Genomic DNA, 23,518 nt, shown 5'->3' with positions numbered 1-23,518 from the left:
AAAATATCTTCCCGCAAAAAATTTGCATAATACATCTTAAAGGATTAAGGACCGAAATAATTTATCTTCAATTTCTTTTGCTAATTCATAATAGTGTAATAAGCATGAGGGTTTCAGATTCATCAAATAATGATAAGAAAGGAAATAATTCATTCAGGCATTATATGAAACCATAAAAGTAAGATTCATGTAGCATTTATTTGCCCAAATAGAAAATATCAAGAAAGTAAAATATATCTATAAAAAAAAATTTCTAATACGTTTCTATTTGTTTTTGATGCATAAGCATTATGTGTAATTATTTATTAAATTAATTTTAAATTAAATACTTTTACTATTTAAACAATATTTATTTATCTTATTTTTTTTCTGAAAATTGAAAGAACATAGTTTCCAGAATTAAGATTGAATATTCAGTTCTTAATAAATAGAACATTCCATTCATGTAGAAAATGGGAGTAGAACAGCAAAATTAACTAATCTTCCCGCATACACTATTATAAACATCTGATGGTCAATTTGAAAGTAAGATAATTTGGAAAGATAGCTATTAAGAACAACATGAAAATTGTAAGTTAAATACAAAAAGATGTTCAACCACTGAGAGTAGTCCAAAAATTTTCTAGAATTCTCACAAATAGACTTGCCATGCCAGAGAACGACTTACATAGAATTAGCTTACACTAGCTACGAAAACTAACTTTTGGCTTAATTTTAGGTATTTTATGGATTTATCGTGTCATTCGCGGCGAGTTATTTGGCGATTAATCTCTGGCATGCCTTAATAATATCCAAAAATAAAATTTGGATATTCACGGCTTCCTTAATTGATCGAAACAAAGACTTGCCACAAAACTGCACTTGTATCACAAAATAACGTACCTGATTTCATATATTTAAGTCACTGCGGTTTTGAATTACACTATTTACATGTTTCTTAACATACAGACCAACAGACAATAAATCCTTTGTTGGATTTAGCTCAACTTTTGATAGGTATCCACACTGTAGATGTTAAATCTGTGCACCAATTTTAACTATTTAGTTCTCTTCATTTTGCAGTTATTGTAATAATTTGAATTCGAACAGCCGGACAGACGGACTTTCCTTGAACCAATTTTATTCAAAATGTGATAGAAGTCTGCAAATTTGTGCATAGACCATATACCAAATTCCATCCGTCTAGCTCATAGCTATACTATATACTACGTTATACGAAAAAAGTAAAAAACGTCTTCGAATATCGAATATAGTGGGGCTGGATATAACTTTAGAATATTTATTTTATAGATTTCTGGGACTAACATAAAAAAAAATCATTTTACTTTTGAGAGTATTTACTGTGATTATATGGTTTTAAATTAATTCTTTTTAATACATTTTCTTTTAAACATGTGTTTCCCGTACTTAAAAATCTAATTTTTTTTTCCTTCAGTAAAAGTTTTAATTTCAAAAGTTCAGTTAATTTAGAATATTATATTATATATATATATATATATATATATATATATATATATATATATATATATATATATATATATATATATATATATATATATATATATATATATATATATATATATATATATAAACCCTTTCAATTTTATTAATCTTATTTAAGGTACATCAATTGGAAATATTCGTAATAATTATTTATTCATTCTTTCTTTCTTATTCAAAAGTTTATTAAACATCTTTATATAGCTTCAAATACTTCATTTTATCTAACGATACAAATTCACAAGGTAGAATTCAAGTTTGCTTCGAAGCAAAGGGAAATCATATTACTATTCATGAGGGGAAATTTGAAACACCCAGAGGCAGCTCCTCATCAATTCAACAAATGCAAAATCTGGAGAAGAAAAACAAACGCATCTTGGAGACACTAAGATTTCATTTGAAGATGCGGCCGTATTTTTTTCTTCTTTTTATTAAAGTTGTCACATAACATGAAACATTCTGATAATAAGAAAAATAGCAATTGAGTTATTTTCATGATGTTAAAAAAAAAACTTGTTACAGAAGCTCCAGAGGAAAGTTTTTAAGGCTAAAGTGTCAGGTGATTCGATTCTACCTTATTTTTTATCCGTACCCTTTTCATTCCTATATACATCTAAGCTCGCAAAGTGTTTTGAATTACGACACACCGAACTGTCTCCTCTAAGTAACCTTAAGTCGATTTACGGCACTAAATCGCCTTCCTCCATTAGCTCTTACTAGCTTCAGATGTAAGACTTTCAGAGTTTTCTTTGGCGTGTTCTTCTCTCGAATTTTTTTTATTTTTTTTATATAATTTTTCTTTTACGTTTTTTATCTGCTTCTGCACTGGTTTACTTTTTATTCCAAGTTCTTAACCTAGTTTTGCGAGTTGTTTGTTAGTTATTAAAAGGACATTGTGTTCCTGGGAGAGTTCACCCAGTTGTTTTATCTGTTTATTCTGGCTGATCCATTAAGAAGATATTGCGACGGGATAAAAGGGTCTAAATACATATAAAGTAATTTTTTACCTTTTTTATGAATACTTCTGGAAAGGAGCAAGTATGCCCCTCCGTTCTGTATATATAACTTATTATTTATGACATTCGTTTATCATGATCAGATACATAAGGAAGTTAATTTTTTCTTTTGTCATCCCGCCAGTTATATTATTTTATTTTTCTTGGATATCATCCTGCGACAGTCGTTGATGTATATTGCTGTCCCTCTTAAAACCAAATTTGCTGATTCGACTAAGGAACGTTAATGGTCTTCAGAGATTGATACATTGTCTGTTTCCTTTTATTTCATTTTTCGGAATATAGCCCATTAATTTTTTCAACTGTCAATGATTTGAAACGATTTCTTAGAATGGAATAAAGCGATTAAATAATGCCAAAAGGTTCAAATCATAGAAGGTTCTGAAAACTTACAAAGTTTCATTGTATAATATTAGAAAATATTTGATGACATGATACTTATGGACATCATCAATGTAGTTTATATAAGAACAATTTCTTTTTCTTTTTCGCTGACAATTTCTGACATATTTTTCTTTTTTTAAGGCTGTCAATGTATATTCCTCTTTAACTTATTATCTTATTTATTTATCTTTTGAAGCATATTTTTAAATATCTCACTTTCAATGCACGAAACATATCAATTGATTATATCTACAACTATAAATGCTCAAATTAATGTGTTATACTTCTGTTTCAAAATTATTGACTTCCCAATAAACCAGCTCAAACTTAATTTATGTTAATTGTTTTATGTTAAATTTTGTTATATTACGTTTATTGCTCTATGCTAAATTGAATACTATAATATCGCAGAACTATATACAGTATCTAATCATATTTAGATATTTACAAAGCTATTAATTACATAAATATCCATTTCTTCTTTATTTTTTTAAAATCAGCTTTCCTTTATATTATTTCTTTTACTATTCGTGTGACACTAGTTATAAATTTGTAGAAATTCCTCATGCACTCATTTCTTCTTATTAAGATATTTTGAATGTGAAATGCCTGACACTCATTGTGATAATTTTGTAAGTTTTTTGAATGATATCCATGATTAAAATTAAACTTAACCGTCAACATTTTCTAAGTACTTACTGAAACAGGTTTATAAAACAATTTGTAAAGTTTATTTGAATACTTAAAGTATGAACACAAGAAGAGTAATTTGCAATTTATATTGAATGCATTATGATTTTTAAAAATATCTGATAGCAATTGGTGCTCGACTGTATTATAATATATTATATATATATATAGATCAATGAACTGAAAGTTTAAAAATGGGACATTTGCAAGATATATTAGTTGCAAAAATATGATTCCATCCATTTTAATTAAAAACCTTCACTAGTTTGTTATAAAATTTAAATGACGAGTAAAATGATGAGAGGTTCTAGAATAACATGAAATGGAGACATCATCAAGAGAACCAAATGTTTTAAATATCTCGGAATCATTGTTGATAACCATTTGAACTGACTGAATCATATAGAAAAAAAAGGATAAAATGCCATTAAAATGCATCCAAAGCCTCAAAAGAATTGCAGGAAGCATATGGGGAATCTCGCAGAAACACTGAAGAATTCTTTATAAGACATTAGTTGAAAGAATGTTGGTTCATGGTTCTTCAGCGTGGTGTCTTAGCTCATCATATATAATGAAGGGGAAACTCTCCACCTATCAGATACCATTTCTTATCTATATTTCTGGTGCATAGCGCACATCTCCAACAGCAGAGCACTTCTAGGCATTCCAACCCTGCACATGCAATTACAGTTTGAAGCCAGACTAATTTCAACATATCGGCAAAGAATCAAATCTTGTGAATAACATAACAGAGATCCGACCAAAAGAGCTACAGAAGAAAACAACTGACTGACCTACGCACCCTTCACAACATCTCAATACGAACCAAATCTCATTGGAAAATGAAGGCTTAATTATATCTCAAATGAACAATATCAATATCTTCACAGATGGCTCGAAAACAGAACATCGAGTTGGAGCTGCGTTTTGTGTCCTGATCAATGATTCCTGGTCATATCACTGGTATGCCATATTGAATGACAACAATACAGTTTTTCAAGCTGAATGCTTCACGAGGCAGTTAAATATGCATTTCAGTTTCTAAACGTGGGCACTTTTAAAATGCTGGTCAACAATAGAGCGACCATCATGGCATACTCTAATTCAAAGAGTACAAACCAAATAACAAGATAAATTTTTAGCGTCTGCTTTTAAATGCAACAGTAAACGTCTCATGGGTAAAAGCTCATGCATGCAATATAGGCAACGAAAAACCAGACCAACTGGTGAAGGACGCAACGCGAAATGGGTAATTTTATATGCAAAGCTTCCTAAACCACATATAAAATACTTCCCCTGGAAAAGCATGTTAGAGAAATGGCAAATATATTTAAGCAATGGTGATACAGGCAGAAATGTTTTTAATATATTGCCTTCATTTAATCTTCATCCCACTAACTGGATCAGAGAATATATTATTTTCTTCTCGGAACACGACCCTTTTCCTGCTTACCTGAAAAAGGTCAATTTGTCGGAAAGTGATCAGTGCAGACGTGGTAGGATTGTCAAATCGCTTCATTATGCTATAGAATGCATCCTCACAATTTCTTATGAAACCATCATATGAAAAAACATCACCAAGCAATGAACAAGAATGGCTGAAAAGAGTCGCCAGCAACTTCGTCTCCAGGTAAAAAATTCATAGAATAATTAAATTTATCAGTGAAAATAGAGACCTATTCTTGCCTTTGTAGCTCTCAATATCAAGTGTCATACTCACATAGGTTAAGGGGAAAAACAAGCACCACAGTCTCTGATCATACATTTGCATTCATAAATATCAATCAAACAGTTTCTTTTTGTTACTAGTAACCAAATTATTTTCCATTTGATTTTTATAACTACATCCTCATCTACTATGTCATGATAATAAACGAATATAGAATGTTTATTTTCATACATTTTATGTTTCTGTATATTATCATTCCAAATAATTTTTCAAGGTTAAAAATCTTTGTAAACGGTTTCATCTCAATATCATTTCTTATATTCTTCTACATTCTGTACATAGTTATTTTTTATTATTTCTTTCAACTGTAAATATTTAAGTATTAAAATGAAATTCCCGTAACATGCCCAACAAATCGTTCAGTGACCAGATTGATTATGGATACGGGGGTATAAGACGGCGTTCTGTTCAGTTATGTGGTTCAATACATTTCTGCGAATTGTTTCCAAAGTTCCTTTCACTAGTCTGTAACATATGGACGAATATTGTAAAGTCAGAAAATAACTTTGTCTTTTCTTTTGCAATATTATTGATATATGTCATTGTTCGTTCAAATTGATCGCCTAGTGCTAAGATCGCTCACCATTAATGATTTAATTGTGTTGCAACCGTTTATAATATAATATTGCTCTTTGTTATAAGTATCCAAATCTAAATTTTTAAATCTCCTAAATTACTCTTTTAAAGCTATATTTAATAGCTCATGTCCGGCATAAATGTCTACAGCAAACAATGTGTTACTACTGCAATTCTTTTTGCATTGAAATGATGTAACATGAATTCGCAAATGAATACGCAATGAATGGCAAATGATATATTTTCTTAGATAAACACACACACACACACACACACACACACACACACACACACACACACACACACACACACACACACACACACACACACTTATTGATTTTCAAGTCTATAGACAAAGTTTTAAAATACAGATATCCGGAGTTATTTGCAAATAAGCTGAATTAATAACACCATGGATTAAAAATGGCCAGTGTCAGATTTATAATCTAAAATATAAGAAAGTAAAACCTAAAAAAACTTATCTCAAATTACATTCAGAGTAAAAGAAAATCTCTTTTTTAGTATTGAATCTAAAATATTAAAAGAGAAATAATTTTGTTATAAAATGTAATGAAAAATTTATCATACTTCTAATAATTTAAAATATATTATTCTATATTTCTTTTAAAAAATAACTCTAAGCTTTAAAAAAAAATTCTGAAAATTATTAATGAGGATGATTATTTTTTAGTTAAACTTTGGATTTTTGTGAAAAATATGATGGCAATTATGGACTACAAAATGGTAAGTTACATAAGAAACGTAAAAAAAAAAAAATGCATTAATAATGATTATTTAAGATAAAACAGAATTCATAAATTTACATTTCAAAGTATATTTTTTCATGCTTTTATAATAAATATTGATGCAATTGGTGATAATTCATGGTACAAATTTAAAAATAGCCTTAAGTGCATCTTTAAATCAGTCTCGATATGGGCTTTTAAATACTTAAGTAAGCTTTAATATTTAATACCTCTTATAATAGATGCATCAGTACTCGAGATGAATTATATAATTTAAATTATCTACTGATATTTTTCAAACTCCCATTCTTGTACTAAAAAATCTTATAAAAACTTCCAAGCAATTAAAATCTAGAAGAATAAAAAAATTCTTAAAAGAAGAACTTTTTCAGAGAAGGTTTTTTTAAGAAAAATATTTTTCTCTATTTTTCATTCCGAGATTTCTTGACAATTGTATTGATTGATTTTATTGTAAATTGTAAATTGATTGATTGATTGTATTTGTTGTGTTGTGACTTATGGCACTTTATCTTTCACTTATTACACTTTACCCATTGACAGTTATCTGTCAGCGATTTAAGCAGAGTGAGAGTCTCTTATTTTATACAACTTATACAACTTAACTACTTCATGCGTAACATTCGCTTGCACAACCCCTTTTTTACAGAGGGGGGGGAGGCACATTGACATGCCTCATAGATAGAACACAGAAGAAGATTAACCATGCCCGAACCGGGACTCGAACCCAGGATGCCCAGATCACGGGGAAGAGATTGATTGTATTCATATCAATCATGTAAAAAATTGCAACTTATTGCCGGTGTTTTATAAAAATCTGTCATATCTAAGTTAGACCAAATTTTGTTTTGATTCTTTGAAGCATTTTTAGGATTGATTCAATTAGCATTCTCGTTTCTTAACTATCATGGAATATTTTTGTACAAGCGTCTATGAATATGTTTTATGATTATATGCCAAGTAATAAGAAAAGAAATACATGTACTTACTTGCTCTTACATTGACATCTCGACTGGCAATAGCACCAACACTATTAGTGGCAATACACCGATAAGTCGCTGCATGTATGTCAGCCCTGTATTCATCAGGAGAAAAGGGAGAAAATACTAGTGATCCATCATGCCGCACATGACGAAGACCTAAGATGTCCTGTATCACTTGTCCTTCATTTTTCATCCAAGTGATGACTGGTGTGGGGCGACCTTCGGCTGCACAAGGAATGGCAGTTCCACTTGAATTCGAAAACTGAACCTTCGGTGGTGGCTCTAAGGTGAATTTAGGCCCTCTGAGCAGCATGTCATGAGAATGAGCTGTGGAAAAAGATATTTTAAGTTTTCATTCAATTTTTGAATGTTTTTTTAAAGTAATAAATTACGCACAACAAAGTTTATATATTTTTAAAAATATATAATTCTTCAATATGAATATTAAAATTCATGATCACATTAATCGTTTAAATATTGTATGATAAAAATAAAATAAAACTTTGTACACTTCATTTTTGATTCAATCTGAATTCAATTGACTTGTTCTTTCTGAAAGTTTCGTTTGAAATCGCAGCACACATTCGTATCTTAAAACCATTATCTTTCACTGGGAAAATTTTCTTCTTAAAATTATAGAAAAATATTAAGCTATCGAAAACAATTTAAATAACTAGGATAATAATTACAGAATTAAATTATCTATATTTAATATTTTTGAAATGAAGAATTTAAGCTTCAAGTTTATTTTAAAAATGAGTAATTTGTGGCAAATCTTAATAAGAAATACATGTAAACATGAAATTGGGATTTTTAATAAAAATAATGTTCTACGATTTTGTCAAAAATTGAAGAAAGATACTATATTTATTCATAAAAAATCTTTCAATCAGCAACGGGTAGAAATATATTTTTGTCAAGACGTAAATAAGCAATCAGTATCTCTTGAGGTATTATTGTGTAGCAATAAAGGAAGAAATACATTAAATCAAAACTATTTCTTATTATATAGTTCATAAAACTGTACTATTATATTTTTGTATTTATCAATAAAATATCATGCAAAATGCAATAATTTTGTACAAAGTACTTACTTTCGGGAAATCCATAGCAAATAAAAAACCAGTAATATAGAGCAAATTTTGAAGCGTTGAAATATTCGTTAAAATATATTCTCCTGAGACATGTAATTATTAAATACCTAGGAATCCGTTGAATAAAATTCCAAAACCATTTTTTTAAATAATTGAAATAACGTAGGAAATGTTATATTTATTATATAAAAAGAAAATAATTAAAATAAATTAAGTAAATAGAAAAAAATGTTAATAATATTTGATAATCTAAAATATTCATAATGGTACATTTCGAATTAGACTTTTACAAAACTAAATATGCATTCCACTTAAATTATTAAAACTAATTTTGAAAAATAATTGCAATATGTCTTAAATATGAAAAAATTGTAATTTAATTTTTAATTCGATTAAGAAATTAATTTAGATATGATTAATTTGATCCATCGAATTTATAGAGTACTCTTTATTCTTAAAACGATTTCAAAAAATATTTTTAAAAAACTCGTAGAAATTTTTTAATAAAGCTGAAGTCTTCCTTTGAATATTTTTCAAATTTTAAATAACTGTTTAATATATTAAATATTCCAAATTTATTGAAACGTTTTGAATGCAATTACATGTGTATAAGAAATTATTTAAAATTAGCTAATAAAACAGTAAAATATCAGGTAAATGTAAAATTAAATTATTTATTCTTAGATATTTTTGGAAGTTCGTATTCGATTTAGGCATAGAAAAATCAAACTTAAATCCGAGTATGGTTTAAAATATTAAAAACATTTTACCTATATTTAGTTGAAACAATTGCGAATATGATAATAATTAATAATTTTTTTTTTATATATTTTTAAAAAAGGATGACGATTTTCTATATCTAAGCCTATAATGAATTTTCTGAATTAAGAATAGGTATATGCGTTTTTCCTCGGCTGTTGAAGCAAGATTACAATCGTGCAGTCTGTAATTAAACATCTATTTCTAAGATATCACAGTTTCACAAATCTTTAATACTAAATCCCTGTTCTTAGATATTTTTCGAAATTAGCATTTGATTCAGGCATAGAAAAATGGAACTTAACGTTGTGTTTGGTTTCAAATATTCAAAAATATTTTAATTATATGTAATTAAAACAATTGCAAATATGATAATTAATAATTTTTTTTAAATTTATTTAAAAGCCAGATGAACATTTTCTATATCTAAGACCATAATGAATTTTATGAAGGAAGAATAGGTACATGTGTTTTTGCTTGGCATTCGAAACATGTTTTTAATCGTACAGCCATTATTAAGCATCTATTTCTAAAACATCACTATTTAACAAATCTGCAATACTTAATCTCTTTATTTTATTTTTTTAATTGGAAGTTCTCATTCGTTGCTGCTATAGATACCTTAAGGTTGAAAATAAATTAACCTAGCAATAAACTGTGAAAGGACATTCGTCTGAAGATTCACCATGCTTTCAAAGAGACACGATAAATTTGTTTAAAACCTACAGAAAATTAAGCATTCGAATTTACACGGGTAATAATGGGTTTAAACACACTTGATATTTTAATATATCATAATACCAAGCAGTTTTGATTAATGATGAATTGGTCATTGAGAATGAACGGAGAAAGTCGTGAAATTCAAGAATTGGCCGATTGAGTCATTCATCACTGAATCCCTGTCAATGATTAGACATAGAAAAAGGAAACTTAACTAAGTGTTTGGTTAAAAATATTAAAGTAATTTCAACTACATTTAGTTTAAACTATTGCGATATGATAATAATAAAGACATTTTATTGTTATCATTTAAAATCCAGATGATTTGTTGCTATATCTGAAATCATAATGAATTTTATGAGGCAAGAATAGATACAAATGTTTTTGCTTGATGTTACAATCATACCGCCGGTAATTAAGCATATATTTCTAAAACATCACTACTTAAAATATCTTTAATACTACATTATAATTCATTTTTGTCTAGTAGTTCTCATCTTATATCAACAATTATGAATTTAATCTCAGACATTTGTAAATGATTGAGAAATTTATAAGAAATTAATGTCGCAACTTTGAAAATTTATAGTTTTATTAATACACTTATTACTTCTCCCCAAAAACCCTTATACAGTAATAGAAATTCTATTTCCTTACTCATATATTCTTGTCCTTGCTTTCCAGTCAAAAAGCAAAGTCGTTTTCCAAGAATATTCTCTCTAACTTCTTTACCACCACTTTGCTACTTCGTTTATACTTCAACATCTAAGTGTAACGAAGCATTTTAAACTTTAAAATCCAGTTACCTAGCAAAATAAGTAGGTCTCATAAGTCTTACTCTGCGCATAGTTTCATAACTGTAGAAAGTGCTTTTTAGAAAGTAAGAATTCTCTGAAAGCATTTTCTTGTCAACATTTCTCCGTTGGTAAGAGTCTTAGTATATTTTCTGTCAAAACATTTATATTGCCATGGGGTGCTTGCTGTCTTAAAAGTTTTCGTTTTACCTATGCTTATTTTACTCAAAACTAAGTTTGATGATATATTAAATAGGTGGTAAATCATGTGGGAAATCTTAAACGTACTTCAAATGTGTGTCACATACCGTCTTAAGTGGAAAGTCAGTTTCAAACAAAGTCAAAAGTCTAAATATCGTTAAGGTTTCAAATGTTTAAATATATGATGTTGTCCTGTGATTGTCATTCATTTATCAAAAGCAGTTTATGTATATAATTCTACTTAGCAGTAAAAGCTGAAACGAAAAGATAATTTGCTTGTTAAAAAAAAAAATGCGAAGAATTCTTATCTGTCATTATTAATGGCTTTATGATTTTTTTTATTTTAAATAATTATCATGCATGTCCCCCTTTTGAAACAAATTACGAAGCTAAAAGTCCACAAAAATATGGTTAAGATATCTTCGATCTTTACTATTATTGCATTCTGAATATCGAAACTTTTCTAGGAGATATAGACAATATCTCAACGATATTGTACGATAAGTCTTATCAGTAAGACTTATGAGATATAAGTCTTAATTTGTATATTCTATCATAAATGAACAAATATTCCACAATGTTCCAATAAGTTAAAAAACAAATGGGAGAAAATTATTTCCATTAATAAAATGAAAAAAAAAATAATAAAATTTTGGAATCACGCAAAATAAACAAATATTTTGAAAAGATTTTTAAATTTAAAATAGAAATGCCATAAATTAAAGTATAAAAACGCAAATTTTAACATTTGCCTCTGTCAAGCTTAATTTTAAAAAATGGGAAGGAAATTTTATAATAATTTCAGATCATTTCTTATATATAAAAATAATTTAATTTGTCAGTCATTGTATACCAAATATTTGAAAAGTTTTTAACTTCTTAAAAAAATTCTTAATTTTTACTAACAAGTAATAATAATAGTTACTTATAATTTCTTGCTTCAATTTTCTTTAATTTTTACTAATTAAGTTTAGAAAAAATCAATAATCAAGAAACGTTGTTTAAGTGCAAGTAACATGCGTTATGAAATCTTAACATCTTTTATCTAAAAATTATGTTTACCATTTTTATGGGTGCAAATTGCAATTGACTTTTACGATTAAAGTCATGTTCGTATAGATATCTTAAAGACGAAAATAAATTAATCTCGCATTAAACCACGAAAGGACGTTCATTTCAAGAATCCTTTTGCTTCCTAAGTGAGACGATAAATTTGTTGCAAACTTAAAGAACATTAAGCATTAGAATCTGCACGGATAATAATGGGTTTAAACTTACTTACTCCTTTGATACCTCATAATACCAAAGAGTTTTGATTAATGGTTAACTGGTCATTGAGAATGGACAGAGAAAGTCATGGCCATTATCAAGAATTGGCTGATTGAACCATTCATCACTGAGTCCCTGTCAATGATACGTTTTCTTGAAATACGCAGCTTCCTTTGCTTTTCAAACTAAAAGTTTATCATCGATAAAGATGATAAATGAAATAATACATGTCACTCCAATGAAGAAAACTGAATGAACCTTGAATTCCAAAAATGCACTTATGTTATTCTCTAAATAAAGATTTCATTTATCAAAAATAAGTTATATTGATATTGTATTTCGGTTAGTTATTCATGATTTTTTTTATTATTATTATTCAACAAAAAAACTACTAAATGTTTTCGAGATTCTCTAAAACAATTTGCTATTAAGTCAAGTCTGTCCGTTTTGAATACGAGATTAATATTTTACATCCTTGCTTTCTATTTTCTTATTTTTTATTAAAAAAATATTGTTTTCTCTGAATGTGCAAAATTGTTTTTACTCTAGACTCAAAACAAATATTAAGTTTTAATGTTTCAAAACATGACGTCGATATATATTTTCTTAAATTTGAAATATTTTGCATGAAAACATTATGTCTTCGGGAAATATAGGCAAATTTTTCCCAAAATGTTACAAAACACTTCGCTACACTTCGAAAACATAATGGAATTGACAAAAAAATCTTTTAAGTAAAATAATAATTTACAATCTGTACACACCGAATATTTTCATACATTATTAGAAAGACGTCAGCTTATTTTATTTATATCTTTTATAAACTATTAATATAATTTTATTGTTTGTTAAAACATTCATAATGATTGCCATTATTTTTGTTACATCCAACTTGCAATTTTCAATAAAATCTAATTCGACTTTAGATATTAAATTTTATTTCGGCATAGATAACTAAAGAAAGCAGATAAATTTGTTCTGGTAATAAATTGCAAATGGCATTCAACTCATGAATCATACCATTTTCTAGGTAAGTTGGCATGTTTGTTGAAAACTCATTGAACCTTAAACACAACAATCTGAACGAATATTAATAGGTTTTAAACCCACACGCTCTTTCGATCCATCATAATACGAGGAGGCCGTGATTAATGATAAGTCGGCCATTGAGAACGAACAGAGAATGTCACGATCATTATCAAGAATAGACTGATTGAGCCATTCATCACTCAGTCCCTGTCAAAGATGTGTGTTCTTGAAATAGACTGCTTTCGTTTTCCTTCACACACAACAAGTGCATCGTTAGGCTTACAGACGAACAATGGGAAGCTACTAAACAAATGAAATATTAGTCCTCAGTCTATTACACAAATTACGCTATCTATGAATTCAATGCAGTAGTTCAATTGAACTAAATGGCGTTTGCTTTCACCAGATGAAGTTTTATTAATGATAAAGTTATGTATGCCATTCGCGCCATTTATCAAATTTAGTTTTCCTAAATTGACATTTTGCGTGATCATCCTCATTAGAGGGTAAAATATTTAGGTTTCTCTGTATAAGATTTCATGCCAAATGAAATTTTCATATGTTTGTTTTTATTTTAATTGTTTAGTGGACAAATTAATAGTCTACTTCGGAGAAATTATTCTTTTAAATAATTTTTGTATCAGTTTGAAAGATATTAAGCAGTATTATTCCTAAATTATATTTTTGATAGTTAAAGATGTTGGGAGCATTATAGCATCACTGATTCAGCTAAAAATTCAAATCAACCCTCAACAAATTCACTATTGGTAAAAAAAAATCAGAAATTTAAAACAATCGTTTGAGTAAATAACTTTATAAAAAAAATATATATATTAAATCACGTAGTATTGCAAAAATAAAATAAATTAGCACTTTTAGGAAAATACGGTTTAAAAATGCATATGCGATATTAATTTTCATATAATATTTAGAAAAAACAACAAAAGAAATAAGTTAAGAGATTTTTTTTTCTTATTTCGTATCCAGTAGAGACAACTTTGCATTCTAACTCAGTAGAATATTCTTCGATATAATAAATATTTCTATTAAGAAAAATACTGACAAATATAGCTCATGTAAATATTAATATTTATCATGATAAAATGCATAGATCCCATAATACATGATAAAGATTTTGTTCTTTAGCACAGTCAATTCGAAAAGAATTTAATTTTCCGTTTTGTAAAATTCGGAATGTTAAAAAATACAATTTCATGATTTGGAAACTGCAAACAATGGATACATTTTTATTGGTAAACAGAGAAGGAGATTTTGCAATATTTGAGAAAAAATAATACATTTTCAGACTGAAAGGATAAGTTCTTTCTTGATATTTGAAATAAAATATAAAATAAAACAGCCTTGTTGAATATTTTAAATCAGAAAATAAATTAAAATATTATACATATGTGATGTTAGACACATAAAAATTATTTTAGGTTTACTGATGCCCAAACATAATTTCAAATATAAGAATTTTAATTTGTTTAAATATAAAATGCTATGTTAGAAGGATATGCAATATCAAATGAAAAATAAAAATAGATATATTATTTGTAAATATTCAAGCATAAATACAAAATCTGCCTATATCTTCCAAAGGATTTTAAAAATTGAACTAAAACGCAGGGAAAAAAATGAACTATATTTTAAGAGTTCTAACTCTTATTTCATCATATAGGTGCTATAAAATATAATATATCATTTTAACATGTTATATTATAATATATAATATCTATATAATATAAAAATAGTTCTACATCCAATTGCACAGCTACGTAAGATTACTGCTATTTCATATATCTTATCCATTCATTGATAATGAATTTAATTAGTAATTTCAATTAAAAGTTTGAAAATATCTTATATACCGATGCAATATCATTTTCTACCCATGTATTTTATAAATAAAATAACTCAACTGGCTGCAGAATAACTTAATCACGTGTTGTTTTTCATAGTTCTAAAAAAATTTGAGCTTTACAAAAATCGTAAATATAATAATTTAAAAGCCCACTGTTGAAAAACTAGCATAAAATAAACGGATAGATATTCTTGAATATCTATTTCAACGCATGTCTAATCTGATTCGGTTTCCTACTACGACGTGCATAAATTATCCCTATAAAAGAAAGAAATTAGTTTGATCTCTAATGAATAAAAATAAATGTAAGCAACCCCATGATTACTACTAAATGGAGGGTCTTACTTTCAAATGTGGAAAAATGAAACAATATTTTTCCTGTATTTCTGTAATGTCTGCAAACAAAATATTAGAAAAGTGTCATTCAAGACGCTTGATTAATATTTTATAATGATTTATTGTTTCTGTTTGAATATTAAACATATATATTAAACATAAAATGTTTACAGAACACACTATTATTTACATTTAAATCAATTTATAACATTTTTACTAATATGCTACATACAAAATACGCAGTTCATTTTCAGGATTTTTTCCGATTATCGAATTTCGTAATTTCCATTCAATTAAGTAACTTTTTTTCATATTGATACTTTGAAACATAGTATTTAAAATAATTGATATGAAACAATATTTGAAAAAAAAAATCTAAGTAGATATTTTTCTTATTTAAAAAAAGAAACCCTGAATCTTTGAAATACGATAAACAAATACTCTTGCAAAAGAATAGTTACTATAACCCTGAAATATGCTTAAACTGCATGTGAAAATATATTCTAAGTTTATTAGATATCTAAATATTATTTTTTGGCACCTTTGCACTCATTAGCAGTAAAAAATGTTCGAAAAAACGATTTGAAAACTATTTAAATATTTCCGATATTTATTATTCTTTATTTTTCAAGATTCATTATACTTAATTAAAAGAATAAGTTATTATCTTTATATTTTCTTTCATTGGAAATACTAATGAACACTCCGATCCAAATCTGAATCATTTGAAATATTTCAAAACTTTATCCGTACAAGGTTCCTAAACTTAAGATATAGAAATTTAAAATAAGTTCCAATAATCAATAAATGCAGGTATTGTTTCATTTCAGATATTTTCGAAAAAGGAAATAAATTTCATTCCAGCTACTCGTGTTATTGCTTCCGAAATCCATAATTAGCTCTGATATATGCCCATCGATTCTTCCATAACTACTAATTTTATTTCTGCCCCCATAAGATGGAGTGTATGCAGGCAGAACATTAATGCATATTCAACAGCCTTTAATTGTGCCGATCTTTCACCGCAGTTTTTGCTCCCTGTTTATGCGCTGCAATGTTATAGGAACGAGATATTGCAGCAAACTTTTAATGCATTAACATTTATTCAAAATAAGTGCACCACATTCTCGGCAGCTGTGGCAGCGAACAAACTGGAATACTGCTGGATAATTACTTCCATCGTTAAAATGACAGTCACAGGCAATCGAAGGAAAGAGTAATCAAAGGTTATAGCTGTCATTCACAGCTTGTTTGGTCCCCGTTAAGCATAATGGCGTAATTTATCTCTTGTACGAACTCTAGAAAATGTCCGAAGGTAGTTGAACGTTAAGCGCACAAGACGATCGTTACGTTGGAATTTTTAAGAGAGAAAAACGAAAGGGAGAGGTCGTTAATGCATTTGAAATGGTTTATTCGTCACATTTTTGGTAGGATATACTCAGAGTTGGAAAAATCATTTGTATGTGGTGATGGAATTCTCAAGAGTCCCCTGAATTTTCCTAAGTATATCCTGTAAGCTCTTTCGAAGGGATTCTAGCTAATAACCAGAAAGGAATGTCTTTTAACATCTTTTCTAAAGACGTCAAAACGCATTCTTCGGGTTCAAAAGATTTTTGCAACACTTCGATTCTCAACATCCGTATTTCACCAGTTACATTAAGTGCTTCCCGCTCTCATGGTCTCTTAATCAAACATTACCATCTAGAAATTTAGCTTTGTTTAAAAATATTAAATTTAACATTTACCTATAAATTTCATATTGCTGCCGAGCATTTTGCGTTATTCAATCATGCAGTCATCATCAACCTTTTAATTTTAAATGAGGTATCATTAGTAATGGAAATTCCATGAAGATTAATTTTATTCTACATTGTTTAGTCTATACGAAACTATACTAGTATTTTATTTAGTCTATACTAAAGGAAATAAATTAAAAGTAAGTTGGCCCATGTTTGGTTTCTCTCATTCAACTCGATCATGATATAACTAAAAATGGAACAGGTACTTTATACTAAATAAATACCACATTAGAATATTTATGAAATAAACTAGGATCAAGCAATCCTACATGTACGTATACTTAACCAGGAGGTAAGATATACCTGTTTTAGCTAGGAATGGCTGATTACGGAACATCCGAGGAATAAAAGAAAAAAAAATGTAAAAATTATTGCATAAGGAATATAGTAATTAAAAATATAAATATCTCATTGAAGGTAGAAATTATTTTAACTTTTCCTTATATTTAAAATATATTTTCATAAATAATTTGGCTATAAACAACATTAAGTTATTGAATCGTATGTTCAACAAATTACTTTCCAACAGTTGAGAAAGCAAAATTGGACACGGTAATTTCCCTGGCTTTAGTTTTACAAAAGAAACAAAAGAAATAATTTATTGTTAAGGGGGAAAACAGTTTCTCATGGATAATTTCAGAATCCATTATATGTTGCAAGTAATTACATACTTCATTGTAATAAAACATGAAAACTTAATCTTTAAACATTGTTAGTCTATATACGCAAAATTTCAAATTAATAAAATATAGTTTTAGGAATAATGTTCAAAATCCGAATACGTATTTCGAAATTTAGATTAGTAAAACGTCGTAGAAACATTTATTAACCATTTTTACATAAAACTTTAAATTTAAATATATTATTCGAACGATTAAACATGATTTTTTTTTGCAACTGAGACATTTATAAAAATTTCTATGCTATGGTGATTAAAATCCACCATTTGCACCGAGATAATAATGGATTTCCATCAATGTCTACTCTCTAGTTGCCCACACGAAATAATAATAATTTTAGAATATTTATAAATGGTTTCTTAAAATACTGAGAATGCTTCAAACGAAGCATTCAAGATATTTTGCGCAACTGAATTGTTTTGAAGGAAGTGAAACTGCGTTCAGTTGTAAGTTGTATATTCTCAGGAAGAAAATTTATCGGAAATATTGGTCTTCTGGCTGCGATGACTGATTGGCAAAGTGGGAAAGAAATGAACTTGGAAAATGACCGTAACCGATCGAAATCATTCTAAGAAGCAAATTTGTTTTGCCCGAAATTGCGTTGTGAATAACAGAAAATCCTATTTAAAGAATTCCTTCCTTCCTATCGCCGATATCATTTGCATGATTATCTTTTAGAACTGGACATGAGCAAAACTGCATTCTAGCATATTCTGACTAAATTATAGAATGGAATAAGGACTGATCATGTATAAATATTAGTGATGGATAATGTTTGTAAGGTGCCTGCGTAAAAATATAAATATTATATATATATATATATATATCTTATTAAGTTTTTTTTCCACATAGCCCTATAAAGGCAACTTTTGATTTATGAATTAAAGAAAGAATTCATATGAGAAAAAAAAAGATACTTCATGGCTCTCTCAATGAGCTTGAAATTAAAGCGGTATCTTAGAAGTTTTAGTTATACTAATTTCATATAATTTCTCTTTGGTATTAAACATGTATGCGAGAATTACAGAAAGATGGGCCGATTGAAAATGAATTTAATTTTGATTTCTCCATTCAAGGAGAGTAGCAATTGCTGGTGTTGCAATATAAGAGCATTTCTTTCTTCTCTAAACGACAGGAGGATGTGGCTTTTATGAGTATTTTATGGAAGCTGGCCGTCTTTTACAACCGTTCGAGGAATCTGCAGTAAGTAGGCGGGATTATATGATGACGTAGAAACGCAGACATACTTTATGATTAAATAGCTAAATATTTTGCGATATAATAATATATTCGATCTATAAAGGGAATATCTCTAACAGTGCTTGCTAACTTTTTCTTTTTCTGAAGAATCAAGTATATTTAACTTAACTTCCTGCTTACAATCTCAACGTTACTCTACGTAGATAAGAATTAGCGTACTTTCAGTTAGCCAATTTTAGCTTGAAGTAAAATACTACTTTTTTTTTGCTAAACCATGGATTTAAAAATAAAATTCGAAACTGTTAACATGAATAAATAATGTGTGGGTGTGATCTCTGAGAAACTTTCTCGTAAAATATAATAAAGGTTAAATGTAAAATCAACCCTCTAATAACGATGCTATCCTTCCCCCCTCACTTCGTCTACGGTAATATATATATACTTACCTAAAGCAGTAAACGCCTTGAACGTCATTCACGTACAATAGCTAAGAAATATTAACCTTTTCATTTTTACTAAATCTATGGTGTGATCCTTCGGAATTTTTGGTGATGATTTGCTAATTAATAACATTCGGAAATAGAATTTTTGATTTAGATTAGTTTTTTCATCCTATTTAAATTAATATTTGACACATATATATAATTTTAGTAGCAAAATAATATATTATATTTGATATATTTAAATAATTGCATTTGTGATTTATAACGTTTACATGCTTCTGAAAATACGGACCCACAGATGGCAAATCCCTTACTGGATTGGGATCAAAATTTGTCAGGCATCTACACTACATATATTACATCTGTGCACCAAATTTTATTTTTCTGGCTCATTTCGTTGCGTAAGTATGTTCAGTTTCTAGGAAAGTTTTGTTAAAGAAAAGTTGGTCAGTCTCCGTTTGAATGGATTCTACCCAACATTTCATAGAAATCCAAAAATTAGTTGTATTGACCTTATGCGAAATTCCATCTGTCTAGATCAGAACTTTTTAAATATTTATTATCGTAGTCAGACATTTTTCAAAAGAGCGTTTTCTGAACTCCGGTTGATTTAAATCGCGATAAATTTCTCAAAATCTCAAATTCGATATTTTATTTCTCTTGTAATACTTTATCTATGCTTCGTATTATTATTATTAAATTATTTTAAAAGTTAAAATATTTTTTAGACGATTTTACAATAGTTTCTGTTTTTGAAAAAAGAAACTCTCCCTAAATTTTTTTCAGGCTTAACAGAAAAGTTTCTAAAATATATAAATGTTGTTTTTTTTTGAGAAAATCCTTTTAGGCTAAATATTATTAAGAGTCTAATATCTTTTGTTTCCTCTGTGATAATTTATCATTAATTGGAATAGAAAAATCTGGCAAAGAAATAAATCCTGAAAAATTCATAAGCTTTTATGGATATAACTTATAAATGAATAGCATTAATTGGGCTGACGATATTAATAAAAATGAAGAGAGATTTTTAAGACTCTAGAAAGAATGTGCATTTGTATCCATTGTAAATTTGCAATATTTGGATTTAAAGTTGAAATTTTTACTAGAAGAAATCTGAAACATCATCCTCTGTATTATTAAATATTCCAATTGCATGAATATAGAATAGCTGTTATTATTTAAAAAAATTTCTGTTAAAAATTGTCTACCATGCGTGATAGTTTTGTTGACAGTAGATTTAGGTTTATATATATATATATATATATATATATATATATATATATATATATATATATATATATATATATATATATATATATATATATATATATATATATATATATATATATATATATACAATAGTTTGAATTTTTGTGTTCCTTTATGCTATTCCCTTTATAAAAACAAATAAAGGATGATAATATTACCTCTAAAAAAGAGATGATTTCGAATTTAGATTTGTATATTCAAGAGAAAAACATTGAAGAAATAGAAGGTGAAATTATATCGAGTCTCTTAATTTAGAAATGCAATTACCGGCAACTTGGCATAAGAGTAACGCGTTTCTCCGTGATCTAGGCTCCCCGGGGTTCGAGTCCCGCTTCGGGCATGGTTGTTCTTCTGTGTTCTATCTGTGAGGTGTGTGAATGTGCCCCCCCCTGTAAAAAGGGATTGTGCAAGCGAATGTGACGCCTGAAGTAGCGAGCCGTACTCTTGACCCTAGTTGGCACTACTGAAAGTAACAAGAGCCGCTCACTCGGCTTAAATCGCTGACAGACCTATCAGCGGACCTATCAGCAGTGCCATAAGTAACAACAACAGAAATGTAATTAGAAACTTTATAACACTATGCGCTCTTTTTGTCTTATTTTTGCTCTTCAATTAAATTTGAAAATAATTATCAATTTCCCCATTGATGGACGTACAGAAAAAATATTACTCTTCACTTTATTTACTAAAATAAAAATATGTTATTTCACACTCTATTTTATATTTTGATTTATTTCTGATGAAAGCAAATCAAATCAAAATTTAAAGAAATAGGGTATTCAAAAGTTGTTAATTTAAAACTGATTTCTTGAAATATTATATATATTTGGAAGTTACTAATTTTTCAATAATAATTACACATTCAACACCAGAAATTAGAGATTTTTTTTATGTACAAAATATAATAAAAGAAAATTTCTGCTTCGCCAAGATGTTGGCTCTTTTCATTTAAGTATGTTTATATATACGTTTTTTAAATCAATTGGCTAAAAGAATGTAATTCATTTACAATCCGTCAAACAAATAATTTTCAACTTTTTTAGTATTAAAACAATCTTTGAACTGTGTTTTAGCTTTTCTTTATACAAATTTTAATGCATATTTTAAAGTTTATAATACTGACGAGGAATTTAACACTTTATTTGCCAAATTATTTATCATCAATTTTTCCAGATTTATTTTCGAACCATTAGTTAAGTTTTGGTAAGGAATAAAACCAAGGAAGAAGAAAAAAAACTTTTAAAATTAATTGAGATAACTTAATTTATTGAAAAATTAAAAACTTTCATGTTGTTTTTAGTTGATATCTACTGGTTTCCATTGTTAATACTCTTCATATTCTTTCAAAAACTTTTAGAAAAAAATAATCACATTACGAATTTAAACGGAGCTTCAAAGTACCGTCGGTATATAAAGGATAAAAGAAATCTCTATAGATTTTAACATTATTGGCTAAGACATGTTCCTATAAATCGTGTTCCTTTTTCTACTTTTATTGAGAAAAACCGAATTATAAGACAAGGCAGTGAATTATGAATACATTACCTTATTACCTGAATCTTGCCTCACATTTTTCACACACCAATTGTATTATAAGCTTGTGAAATGCAGTTTCAATTGCCTTAATTATATAAAGGGACTGTATAAAATTTTTTATCAGAATTTTGGACTCAAATATTGGACGAATTATTCTATTTACAGATAGATAGATACATATGTAAAAGACATTTTAGTTATGACTCATTTTCATAATTTAAAGTTAATCATTATTCAAATTCTTCTTAAGATAGCTTCATATAGTACTAAAAAAAGATAGTATTTTCACTTTTATTCGAAGAATATAATTCGCACCATTTCAATTGTAAAAATATTCCGAATAGTTACTACTGTTCATATAAAAGGATATATTTCACTCTATGATGGAATTTCAAGTATCAACTGAGTAAATAGATTCTGAGTGTCAGAACATTCCCAAAACTTGTTGACTCAATTGCATAAATATTGAATTTTGTATAATTATAAATAAGTGCAATCAAATGATTATGGATTTAATATTTATTCAGTAATCTTCGTAGCTGATTCTTGTTTAATGAAAGATACGCGAATTTCTATGCAATAGATATGATTTTCTCTCAATTTTAGTAATAATGTACACTTAGCATTACTGCTTTATACAAATATTCTAGATGCTATGTAAAATATATAATAGCTTTATACTTAATAAACTTACAAATGTTTCAATAAGATAAATATGTTAATATTGTAATTCTATTTAATTTTTATTAAAGTGTATTACACAAAATAATTTTAAGTTGCAGTTTTGGATTTCGATATTTCCCCAATGGAACATAGCACAAAAATGTACCACAATTTACAGAAAATATTCTCTGGAGGTTCTCTGAAATGGCGACTTGATGTT

The 23,518-nt window shown here is 27.8% G+C and overlaps 1 protein-coding gene across 2 annotated transcripts in view; it reads right to left on the bottom strand.

Moving 5' to 3' along the window:
- The window catches only part of LOC129981891 (cell adhesion molecule Dscam2-like), a 464,610-nt gene that overhangs the window by 393,523 nt on the left and 47,569 nt on the right, over positions 1-23,518 (bottom strand). For both annotated transcript variants that reach the window (XM_056092937.1, XM_056092938.1), the window contains exon 2: positions 7,649-7,969. In XM_056092937.1, coding sequence (XP_055948912.1) covers positions 7,649-7,969 — 321 coding nt within the window. The remainder of the gene's footprint in view (positions 1-7,648; positions 7,970-23,518) is intronic.

The sequence above is a fragment of the Argiope bruennichi genome, chromosome 8, assembly GCF_947563725.1.
Source record: "Argiope bruennichi chromosome 8, qqArgBrue1.1, whole genome shotgun sequence".
Taxonomy (NCBI): Eukaryota; Metazoa; Arthropoda; class Arachnida; order Araneae; family Araneidae; genus Argiope; species Argiope bruennichi.
The sequence above is the reverse complement of the archived record's forward strand: the minus strand, read 5'-3'. Positions and strand labels throughout refer to the sequence as shown.